This window comes from Pangasianodon hypophthalmus, chromosome 25 (genome assembly GCF_027358585.1).
Source record: "Pangasianodon hypophthalmus isolate fPanHyp1 chromosome 25, fPanHyp1.pri, whole genome shotgun sequence".
In the NCBI taxonomy this organism is placed as follows: Eukaryota; Metazoa; Chordata; class Actinopteri; order Siluriformes; family Pangasiidae; genus Pangasianodon; species Pangasianodon hypophthalmus.
In genome coordinates, this window is record NC_069734.1 from 19,733,057 (window position 1) to 19,745,840 (window position 12,784).

General features: G+C 42.8%; 1 protein-coding gene across 12 annotated transcripts in view; it reads left to right on the plus strand.

Annotated features, from left to right (window-relative positions):
* The first annotated feature begins 384 nt into the window (after window positions 1-384).
* Window positions 385-12,784, plus strand: part of cacna1ab (calcium channel, voltage-dependent, P/Q type, alpha 1A subunit, b) — a 102,296-nt gene continuing 89,896 nt past the window's right edge. For 3 of the 12 annotated variants that reach the window (XM_053229385.1, XM_053229378.1, XM_053229382.1), the window contains exons 1-2: window positions 387-1,443; window positions 1,723-1,955. In XM_053229385.1, the coding sequence (XP_053085360.1) occupies window positions 1,724-1,955 (232 nt within the window). In that variant the 5' untranslated portion in view covers window positions 387-1,443; window position 1,723. Of the gene's footprint in view, window positions 1,444-1,722; window positions 1,956-10,723; window positions 10,789-12,784 lie in introns of those variants that run through there. The other 9 variants (XM_053229381.1, XM_053229390.1, XM_053229388.1 and 6 more) reach the window with 6 other exon arrangements.

Genomic DNA, 12,784 nt, shown 5'->3' on the forward strand with positions numbered 1-12,784 from the left:
TCTCCAAACTGGCAACCCTGCAGCCTCCTGCCAGCTATCGACCGGTCCAGACTGATGCACATTATTTTACTTCTAATCCATATGATTTGTCCTGAAATCCAGTAAAAGCCTCCGATGGATCTGTACATTTAACTCACATTTCCATTCAGTTTGAATATTTAACTCCAGTGTTAAAGAGAATGTTTCATTTTGTGTTTTTGTGTGATGTTTACTGAACTCAGTGAGACAGATCTGTTAACCTAACACAATAATAACACTTGTATTATGTAAATTTTATATTTGATTAATTTTGAATTTAATTTGATAAAAGAATGTTTTTGACTGAGTGTTTGGTGAGCTGGTGTAAACTACAGCACCACTGCCTGGGCAGCAGGCTGGCAGCCCGGAGCTGCAGCTCTCAGGTGGAGTGTGTTATTAGATCTAAAGCTCTTCAGGTGTAATTGGGTTACAGAGTGGAGATGGTTCAGACCGAACTGGGCGGGTTTTAAACCGGAAACAGTCACATCAATCTGGCAACAAGGCTGAGTGTGGAGGAGAAATCACTGTGAGCTTTCAGATTCTGTGGATTTGCTCAGACACAGTCGATCTCTTCATCATCATCTTCTTCTTCTGTTATTCGGTAACATTCCCCCGAAGCGCGAGCCCCATCACTGAAGGGAAACCAGCTCCGCGTGGACAGAGCTGTTTTTTTTAGGTGGTGTGTGTGTGTGTGTGTGTGTGTGTGAGATGCGCTGAGGAAGAGGAGGGGGTGTTCCTGTAGCTCGGTTCCTCGGTTGCTCTGCGCGCTCCTGACTCGAGCTCGCGCCACAAACCCCACGCGCTCCTGATCTGAAGCGATGCGGATTATTTTCCGCTTTTTCTCTCCGGATGTGTGGCGCGCGCGCGAGACAGAAAATAAATAACGAGAGCATCACAATCTGACTTCGGTGGGGATTTTATTTATTATTATTATTATTATTATTATTATTATTATTATTATTATTACTTCCCCCCTTTCCTGTTCCCGAGCGCGCGCTCGCATCACTCATCGCCATTAGGAGAAACGGAATGGGGAAAAAAGCTTAATTTCCTGCGCGCACGCTGTTGTGAATGAGCTCCATCCGGTACCGGAGAGTTTGGACTTGGATATCCACGCATCATCATCATCATCATCATCGTCATCCTCCTCCTCCCTTTTCTCCTCATCAGCCGCTGCGGATGTTACAGAATTAAATAAATTATTGCCGGTGTTTTCCGCCCTGTTCTGCGCTCGGTGCGCTCGCGCTCGCAGGGAGGGAGACTCGGTGACTCGGTGTTCGGTATCGCGATGCTGAGAGGGGCGGTATCTCCACGGCTCGGGGCGCGCGGAGGCTCAGGAGCGAGCAGCTGAGTGATGAGGATGAGGACGCGGCGCTGTGGAGGAGGAAGAAGATAAGCAGCAGCAGCAGCAGCAGCGTTTCACGGGTTCGTGCTTTTCTTCATTTGTTTTATAGCGCGAGACAGGACCGCTTCCCGTAACTGTAGCTGTGTGCACGCGAACTCTTCTCTTTGATCTTTGATCCAGGTTTTATGTGATGTTATGTGATCCGCGCGCAACTCGCTGAAATGTTTTTCGTTTTTTTTGCCTTGTGTCCGTGAGCGCGTGAGTGCGGCGGTGTGGGGTTCCCGCATCTCTGTAACGGCGCTGTTTGTGTGTTTATTTATTTGTTGGGCGTGTGTGTGTGTGTGTGTGTGTGTGTACAGGATGGCGCGGTTCGGAGAGCCCGGTGTGCCCGGTGGGGGCTCGGTGGCCCGGGGCGGAAGCAGGCAGGGAACTCAGCGCGTGTACAAGCAGTCAATGGCGCAGAGAGCGCGCACCATGGCGCTGTATAACCCCATCCCCGTGCGCCAGAACTGTCTCACCGTCAACCGCTCTCTCTTCCTGTTCAGCGAGGACAACGTGGTCCGGAAGTATGCCAAGAAGATCACAGAGTGGCCATATCCTTCACCAAGGGGTGGGGGGGTGGGGGTGGGGGGGGGGGGGGGTATGAATAAAACACACACACAGCATCGTTCAGTAGTAGTGAGTCAGAGAACTTGTGTTATCTCGCATTTGTGTCTCCTCTCATTATCAGCTTTAATTACTACGCACCTAGGTGCGTGTGTGTGTGTGTGTGTGTGTGAGAGAGAGAGAGAGAGAGAGAGAGAGAGAGAGAACTTTATGAACACAAAAGGATTCTGGAATATCCTGTAGGGACCTTACTGCAAAGGTTCTTAAACATTAATGGCTCCAGAAAGAACAATAATTTTATTAAGAATCTCTACTGGAACCAGCCAGCATCATTCATATTATTATTATTATTATTATTATTATTATTATTAGCATGTGTAAGCCACATATGATGTGATCAGAAGCCAGGTCTGTGTTCAGAAGCCAGGGTGCTGCGTGGGTGTGTGAGGGCTCCTGCTGGTCTGAGTTGGGCTGTGTGTGTGTGTGTGTGTGTGTGTGTGTGTGTGTGTGTGTGGTTGCTGATGTCAGCACATGGGTCCATAGCAGAGCTTTCAGAGCTGAGTGGAATGGAGGAGGAAAGAGAGATGAGAAGGAGATGAAGATTGAGTGCAGTGTTACTGCTGATCTGCGATCAGAAACTATAATTATTATTATTATTATTATTATTATTATTATTATTATTAATAATTTCTCAGCTTCCCAGTGGAGAATGAACTGATTCCAGATCAGCAGTGTTAATGCATATAATGAATGAGGCATGATGAAGGAAACAGACAGTATCTGGTCACTAACACTGATCCCAGATCAGCACTTCAGGTTTATGTGTAATCAGTTTCCTGTTACTCTGTTGCTGTTATTCTGTTTTATAAGCTATTAAAAGTCAGAAACTGATTCCAGATCAGTGTTGGAGAGAATGTAAATGTCATTTTTATAACAGCTCTTGTCTTTTTTCAACCTTGCTACAAAATACCTGGAGCTAAAAATCCTGTAAAAACTTTGTAAAATGAGAAAGTCTCAGCTCCATTCAGTAGAGTTCACTCAGTTCGTTTAGTTCAGTTCAGTTGAGCTGCTCTTTCTCAGCTGGTTTGTGTCTGCTTCACACTGATATCACTATAGCGTGTTTATGCTAATGTGTGAGGGCTAGCGTGTTGACAGTATAATACTAACCCAGGGTTCTGTGTGATGTTTGGTTCTGTGTTGTTTAGTTATCTAATTAATTTAATATTCATTTAATTTCATTCAGCTGGTAAAGTAACTTTAACATTAACTCAAGCTTCTGAACTGAATCCATTGAGAGGAAAGTCGGGTTCTGAGTGTTCATGAAGCCAATCAGACAGAACCACACTGACACCTTCTGATTAATGCTGCATTCCACCAGAACGTTTATTCTCTAATATACATCTATTTCTCTGCACGGTTCTCTTGCTCTGTCTGTCTGAGACCATCTGTTCCTCGCTCTGTTCTCTGTGTGCTGTCGCTGTCCTGCAGTTCTGTTGGACACAACACTCACGTTTCTATCAGTCACTTCACTGTGCTTCTGTTAGATTTCCTGAATGCAGTTCTCTTAGAATCTCTAATATTTGGAATTTTGATTTCTGGATTTGCTTTTTGAAGTTCTGTTGCATTTGATGGTTGTGGTTTTGTTACATTTGCTTTTTGAGAAAGAAGAGCTGAGGTAAAAGGGGAGGAGTTTAGTAACAGAAGAGGAGTTTAGGACAGGAGGTGGAGTTTAGGAAAGGAGATGGAGTTTAGTAAAACAGGAGGTGTTTAGTAAAAGAGAAGGAGTTTAGGACAGGAGATGGAGTTTATTAAAACAGGAGGGGTTTAGGACAAGAGGATGGGATTAGAATGGGAGGAGAGATTTAATACAGGAGCAGGTGTTTATTACAGGAGAAGGGGTTTAGTACACCTGTCCTTACATACAGTACACCTGGTGTAATTAACATACAGTATGTCGTGTACGTGATACATGTATAGTCACAGTCCCGACCTCACACTCCACACATTCAGGATTTATTACATTGATTAAACCTCGCCTCAGTTTGTGTGTTTATTCTTCATTTAAAAACATTTGCATAGAATTGGAATACAGATTAATGTGTATATAATACTGACTGGAGACTGGAGATCAACTGTTGATCATTTGTGGTTAAATCACACACACACACACATAGGTTTTGGGTTACACTATACACTGTATGTTGTGACAAAATTGATGGTCTGTTGTGTGACAAAGACAAATAGCTGACATAATGAATATACACTGTGTGTGTGTGTGTGTAGCAGTGAAATACATACTGATGGCAGCTAAAACAGTGGCACCTGTTTTGTAGGATTATTGTCCACAGGAATCCACACACACACACACACACACACACACACACACAGATACACACTACCATGTGGGATATTTATGCTTCAGTGTGCAATTATAAGGAATGTGGTCACACACACACACTCACACACACAAATATACTGATCCCTGTAGACCAATGAACTCTGTGTGTGTGTGGCTATAGATCACTATTGATCCTGGATTTGAATGTCTGTTGTTGGTTACTATGGTAACCCTATAGGCCTAGATAGAAATCAGTCACCTTGCTCAATAAACAGACACACATCTGCTAGTCCTTGTCTAAAACAGCACAGGCCATCTGGCATCAACAGCCATGCCTCGGTCAGAGTCACTAAGCTCACATTTTCCCCCATTCTGATGTTTGATGTGAAAATTAACTGGAGCTCCTGACCTGAACTGGCATGATTTTATACATAGCACTGCTGCATCTAAATTGCTGATTGAATAATTGCATGAATGAGCAGGTTCTTGAGAATCTATCAAGGATAGTAAGACTATATGTGTGTGTGTTCCCGTGTAAATAGGACAGGCCTGTGGTGGCTGCTGCACTTCTGCAGAGAAAAATGGCATATCGGTAACGCGGCATGCTCTTAATTACTGTTCTCCTTTAAACCAGAGCGTGCACACACACATACACACACACACACACACACGTGTGACCTGATTTAATGAGCCTTTGGCAGTTGGGGAATACTCCTATAGTGTTAATTATCCTTGTGTGTATGAATGTTTCAGTGTGTGTGTGTTTGTGTGTGTGCATGTGTTACTGATGCAATGAACACTGCAGGTACAGTCAGGGGAAAAAGAAAATACACCTTCCTTCAATTCTATGTTTTTATTTATCAAGGCCTAAATAACAACTGTCTGGTCCTCACCAACTTCTATAAACAAACTAATAACCTCAGGTAACAACAACAACAACAAAAAAAAAACAACAGGTTTCAATATGTAGTCATTTTGTTTCCAAAAAGTAAACCAACATTCAGAAGCCAGTTGGTAAATAAGTACACCTTTCCTACTGCCACAATCATTAAGAGAGAAATTAGCAGTCAGGCGCTACTAGTGAAATGCTTAAAGATTATTTCATCATCGAGAAGTGTGACTACTTCTATAAAAGCAGAACTTTTGGCGGTTTGGTGTTTTGCAGCACTCAGGTGTGTGTTTACATAATTCTAAGAAGAAAGGACATCAGCCTTGACCTCAGAGAAGCAATTCTTGCTGCTCATCAATCTGGAAAGGGTTATAAGGCCATATCCAAAAAATGAAATTCACTATTCTACAGTGAGAAGGATTGTTTACAAATGGATATATAAAGAGATGTAAAGAAAAACACAAGAGCTACATCACGTGACCTACAGGCCTCTATAAACACATAAAATGTTTATGTTCATGGCAGCATAATCAGAAAAATGCTGAACAAGTATGGCTTTCAACGAAGGGTGGCTAGGAAAAAGCCCTTTCTCTCCAAAAAGAATATAGAGCACAACTTAGGTTTGTAAAATTGCATCTGCACAAACCAAATTCTGGAACAATTTCCTTTGACAGATGAGATCAAGGTGGAGATGTCTGCTCATCATGCACAGTGCCATGTTTGACAAGAATCAAACACAGCATATCACCACAAACACCCCACACCAGCTGTGAAGCCTGGTGGTGGAGGGCTGAGGATCTGGGATGTTTTGCAGCAACAGGACCTGGAAAACTTGCAGTCACTGAGACAACCATGAACTCCACTTTATACCAGAATATTGTTGAGACAAATGTGAGGCCATCTGTCCAGCAGCTTAAGCTGGGCTGAAATTGGGTCGTGAAACAGGACATTGATCCCAAGCACACTAGCACATCAACATCTGAATGGCTAGAGAAGAAAAAATGAAGGTGTTGGAATGGCTTAGTCAAAGTCCAGACCTCAACCCCATTGAGATGCTGTGGTGAGATCTTAAGAGAGCTGTGCATAAACGAATGCCCTCAAACATCAATGAACTGAAGCAATGTTGTAAAGAAGAGTGAGCCAAAATTCCTCCAAAAGGATGTGAGAGACTGATACCTGTAAACTCCTACAGAAAACATTTACTTCAAGTTATTGTTGCTACACGTGGTTCTGCATGTTACTGAGTTATAGGGTGGACTTATTTTTTCCCACCTGGTTTCTGAATGTTAGTTTACTTTTTTGGGAAAAAAAATGTTGAAATCTGTTGTGTTTTTGTTGTTACCTGAGGTTATTTGTTTGTTTATAGAGGAGCACAACTGTTATTTAGGCCCTGATAAATAAAAACATAGAATTGAAGGAGGATGTACTTTCTTTTTCCCATGACTGTATGTGTCCTGAGGTATCCAAATATTATCTTTCCCCACACCTCTCTCTCTGTTTCACTCACACACACACACACACACACACACAGAGCACTCTGATATTCTGCTGTCGGTGTGTGCTTCTGCTTCCATGCAGGCTTCATTACTCACTCAGGTTAAGAATAAACATTATTTTTTTAGAGAGAGTGAGAGATAGAAAGAGAGACAGATAGAGAGACAGAGAGAGAGAGAAAGAGAGAGAGAGAGAGAGAGAGAAAGAGAGAGAGAGAGAGAGAGAAAGAGAGAGAGAGAGAGATGGATGTATTGAGGTTGAGAAAAGGAGGGGAGAGACACAGATACAGGAATAGGGATATGGAAAAGGTCAGCAGAAAGAAACATGAAAGGAAAAAGAGTGGAAAAAAGGAGTGATGTAGGCTGAGAGAATCTGTTTCTGTTTTATCAATGTGACTCAGTCATCACCATCACCATCATCACCATCATCATCACTATTTTCATCATCATCATCACCATCATTATCATCACCACCACCACAATCATTATCATCACAATTACCATCATCATCATCGTCATCATCAACACCTCACTTCATGCTCAACACCATCATCATAATTATCATCATCATCACCTTGAACATCATCTTCATGATCACCATCTTCATCACCAACTAGCATGTGTATGTATTTTGGAACAGTTTTTTTTAGATTAAAAATAGATTAACAAAAAAGTACTACTTTAAGTACTTGTTGAAGAGGTAGGTCTTTAGTTTTTGTTTGAATGCAGCCAGTGACTCAGCTGTTCGGACAACCAGGGGAAGTTCATTCAGCCCCTGAGTGCAGGACAGAGAAGAGCCTTGACGCTGGTCTTCCTTGTACCATGAGAGATGGTGGATCCAGTTGCACAGTGTTACGAGCTCAGAGGGAGTGTGGTGCAGAGCAGGTGTGATAAGAGCTTTAAGGTAGGTGGGTGCTGGTCCATATTTGGTTTTGTAGGTAAGCTATGTGTTTTAAATCTAATGCAGCAACTACAGGAATCAGTGGAGGAAGCATAGCAGTGATTTGGTGTGGGAGAACTTGGGAAGATTGAAAAGAAGTCAGGTATTCAGGGGCAGGCCTACCAGGAGTGAGTTGCAGTAGTCCAGTTTCGAAATTACAAGAGACTGAACAAGCACCTCAGTAGAGAGAAATGTCCTCCTGATCCTCCTGATGTTGTAAAGGAGGAACTTGAATGACTGAGTCAGGTTAGCGATGTGAGGAGAGAAGGACAGTTGGTTGTCCAGAACTACACTGAGGTTTTGTGCAGCAACTGATGGTGAGATCTGGGAGTTGTCTAGGGAGATGCATCTCCAGGGATGTACTGCAGCTCAGTGTTGCTGGGATGACGTTTCAGCTGATGAGCTGCCATCCATGACGAGATGTCTGCCAGACTTGCTGAGAACTGTGCAGGAACATGAGTGTGTGAGAGAGGAAAAGAGAGAACAAGTTGAGTGTCATCAGCATAGCAGTGGTATGAAAACACATGTGAGGATGTGACCTCACCAAGAGATCGTGAATAGAGGATATGACCTCACTGAGAGAGCGGGTATAAAGGATTTGACCTCACCAAGAGAACGGGTATAGAGGACATGACCTTGCCGAGAGAGGAGGTATAGAGGATATGACCTTGCCGAAAGAAAGCGGTATAGAGGATATGACCTTGCCGAGAGAGGAGGTATAGAGGATATGACCTTGCCGAGAGAGGAGGTATAGAGGATATGACCTCACTGAGAGATCGGGTATAGAAGATATGATCTTGCTGAGATAGTGGCTATAGAGGATATGATCTTGCTGAGATAGTGGGTATGACCTCGCTGAGAGAACGGGTATAGAGGATATGATCTTGCAGAGAGAATGGGTATATAGGACATGACTTCGCCGAGAGAGCAGGTATATAGGACATGACCTCGCCAAGAGAGGAGGTATAGAGGATATGACCTCGCAGAGAGAGGAGGTATATAGGACATGACCTCGCCAAGAGAGGAGGTATATAGGACATGACCTCGCCGAGAGAGCAGGTATATAGGACATGACCTCGCCAAGAGAGGAGGTATAGAGGATATGACCTCGCAGAGAGAGGAGGTATATAGGACATGACCTCGCCGAGAGAGCAGGTATATAGGACATGACCTCGCCAAGAGAGGAGGTATAGAGGATATGACCTCGCAGAGAGAGGAGGTATAGAGGATATGACCTCGCCGAGAGAGCAGGTATATAGGATATGACCTTGCCGAGAGAGGAGGTATAGAGGATATGACCTTGCCGAGAGAGCAGGTATATAGGACATGACCTTGCCGAGAGAGCAGGTATAGAGAATATGACCTGGCTGAAATAGTGGGTATAGAGGAAATGATCTTGCTGAGAGAGCGGGTATAGAGGATGTGACCTCGCTGTAAGAGTGGGTATAGAGGATACGACCTTGCTGAGAGAATGGGCAAAGTGAAACTATAAATTCACGCTGTAACACTAAGCTCCATAACTCATGAGGATGGACAGGAGAGTCATGTGAATTTATTGAAAATGTGTAATACTGCTTTTGGACAATTTGTGATTTTGATAATAACAACCTTCTGCAAATTATTATGAGACATTTTATAGCTACTCTATATGGTCAAAAAGGATGTGGACACCTGACCCTCACACCCATATGTGGTTCTTCTCCAAACTGTTTTGCCACAAAGTGGGAAGCAGACAATTGTATAGAATGTCATTGTGTGCTGTGGCATTACAGTTTCCCTTCACTGGAACTAAGAGACTCAAACCTGTTCCAGCATGACAATGCCCCTGTGCACAAAGCGAGCTCCATGAAGACATGGTGTGTGAAGGTTGGAGTGGAAGAACTTGAGTGTCCTGCACAGAGCCCTGACCTCAACCCCACTGAACACCTTTGGGATGAACTGGAACACCGACTGAATCCCAGACCTCCTCGGCATCCCAACATCAGCGCCTGACCTCACTAATGCTCTTGTAGCTGAATGAACACAAATCCCCACAGCCACGCTCCAACATCTAGTGGAAAGCTTCCCAGAAGAGTGGAGCTCATTATAACAGCAAAGGGGGACTAATGCTGCATTCACCGTGTAAGTGGTAATTTGCAAGTTGTAATAAGGTCATTTCCCACCTCAGCACGTTCGCTGTGCAAAGTGAAAAAAAAAATTATGGACACTTCCACAAAAGCGTGTTTGTTGTTTGCTCTGTGAGAGCATGCAAAGCTACTTTAACTGCACTTTAACAGTTACAGGCCTGAGTGGCTACTGGTTCTGTTCTACTATAGTGATCTTCAGACATTCTTGCAATATTGGGGACTGAAACTGCAGCACAGCAACAACAGCAGACAGTAACAAGTAGTTTAGCAATAAGCTAGGTTGATGACTACTTTCTCAAAACAGTACATTAGCAAGTATGTTAGTATGATCACTGTTATAGATTTAACCAAGTACTGTGTCTGTATATTAACTGATCTAAAGCTAATACTGCTATAAACTCATTTAAAAGTAGAGAAAGGGGACTTTACACTGTTCACAGTTTGAGTGGCCATGTTGATTTGATGTCACTCCATAAACATGTTACTGGTAGTTGAGAAGACTACCCTTAAGTTGACAAGTTGAAATTTCTGCTCAGAGTGATTATTTTATTCTGTTTCTAAACTCTGGTCTTCATCACCATCGTCGTCAGTATATTCATCATCATCATCAACATCATCATCCATATCACCTGTGTATCTATCTCTCTGATTTATGCTGTGTCAGGAAGAGGAGGATGTCCTGAAGACAAGATGGAGAAGGAAAGTGTGAGAATATTGTATAAGATAAACATCCTGAGCTGAGACTGAGACAGACAGAAGAAGTGAGTGAGACTGTAAAATCTCCACAGAGTTGAGCAAGTGAAACACGAGATCACTAACCAAATAGAGAGAGAGAGAGAGACAGAGAGATAGACACAGAGAGAGACAGACAGAGAGAGACAGAGAGAAGTGGAGAGCAGTCTTTTATCAGTCTTGTATCTATTTTTAGTACCGAGCAGGAGGAAGGCTTTCTGTTTTTACACACACACACACACACACACACACACACACACTTTAGGACAGAGAGACATGGAGATACATCTTGCAATCATCTGTAAGTGTCTACTGTGTCTACTGAGAATTGTTTAACCAGAGTCTTTAAGTGTGTGGATGTGCATGTGGCAGATGTTTTCAACCTAGGGGTTGTCTGTTTACCTTTAATTTTTTCAGTAACTAAATCTGCAAATTCCAGAATTCTCTCTCTCTCTCTCTCTCTCTCTCTCTCTAAGTTGAACTGTGAATTATTAAGGGTCCATTATGAGTTGCAGCTTGCTAAGCACTCTGAATATGATTCTCCCCTAATGCACCAGAAAGAGATGGAGTGAGATAGAGAGAGTTGGAAAGAGGGAGAGAGAGAGAGATTGGGTTGTGAATGGAGGAAAATGATGGAGGAAGTTGGAGCGCTTAATGCAGAGCTCATCTTGTTGCCGTGGTAACCACTTTAAGCCTCCCAGTGTGCTAGTGCTAATCTTGTGATACAACAAACCTGTGTGTGTATCACTTCACATTTGTGCAGGTTCACATTCTACTGTCGCACCTGAAGGACATCGGGACATTCACTAGATTAGTTTCGGAAAAGTTGATTAGTGTTTGAGTAGTTATTAGATTTGAAAGAGTCATGTGTTTGAGTTACTCACTAATGTTTAGTGTTTGTGTTGTTTATTAGTGTTTGAGCTGTTCACTAATGTTTAGTGTTTGTGTTGTTAGTGTGTGAGCTGTTCACTAATGTTTAGTTTTTGTGTTGTTTATTAGTGTTTTAGCTGTTCACTAATGTTTAGTGTTTGTGTTGTTAGTGTTTGAGCTGTTCACTAATGTTTAGTTTTTGTGTTGTTTATTAGTGTTTGAGCTGTTCACTAATGTTTAGTGTTTGTGTTGTTTATTGGTGTTTGAGCTGTTCACTAATGTTTAGCTTTTGTGTTGTTAGTGTTTTAGCTGTTCACTAATGTTTAGTGTTTGTGTTGTTTACTAGTGTTTGAACTTTTCACTGGTGTTTGACAGTTTCTGTAGTATTTGACCTGTTCACTAATGTTTGGTGTTTTTGCCTTTCACTAGGGATTAGGCTGTTCACTAGTGTTTGAGTTGTTCAGTGGTGTTTGAGAGTAGTTCACTAATGATTGTGTTTGACTTGTTAAGATAGTATATGGGCTGTTCATTGGTGTTAAAGCTATTTGCTAGTTTTTATGATGTTCACTGATGTTTAAGCTGTTCATGGATGTAAAAAGTTTCTCTGATTGAACTGTTCACCTATGTCAATTTGTTCACTAGTTTTTGTGATGTTCACTAGTTGGGGCTTTTCTAGTATTTGAACTGTTTATTAGTGTTTAGGATTGTAAAAGGTGTTTGAGGGGTTCATTAGTCTTAAAGCTGTACATTAGTGTTTGTGATGTTTGCCAGTGTGAGAGCAGTGCACTAGAGTTTGCGCTGCTACAGCTCAATAGTCTTTGTTTTTGCGTTCGCTGGTTCTTGAGCTGTTTATTAGTTTATACATTTGTAGTGTGTGAGCTGTTCACTAGTGCAAGAGAGATTCACTGTGTTTTAAGTAATGTTTTGAGCTGTTCAGTGGTGTTTGAGATGCTCTCTGGTCTTTGAGACATTGACAGGTGTTTAAGCTGTTCTGCTGGCTTATGATTGAAGTGAAGTGAAGTGACTTGTGGCCAAGTAGGGTAACCCATACTCGGAATTTGTGCTCTGCATTTAACCCATCCAAGCGCGCACGCACACACGCACACGCACCCGGAGCAGTGGGCAGCCTTTTTTTTGCTGCGGCGCCCGGGGAGCAGTTGGGGGTTCGGTGCCTTGCTCAAGGGTCTCACCTCAGTCATGGTATTGAGGGTGGGAGAGACGCTGGTCATTCACTCCCCCACCTACAATGCCTGCCGGACCCGAGACTCGAACCCACAACCTTCAGGTTCACCTTCGGGTTACAAGTCCGACTCTCTATCCATTAGGCCACGACCGCTCACTCTTTACTCACTGTGTAGTAATAATGTCTCTGTCTATTTAAATGCTCTTAAAAGTGTCCTTATACACTGTCTCTAAGGAAGAAGTGA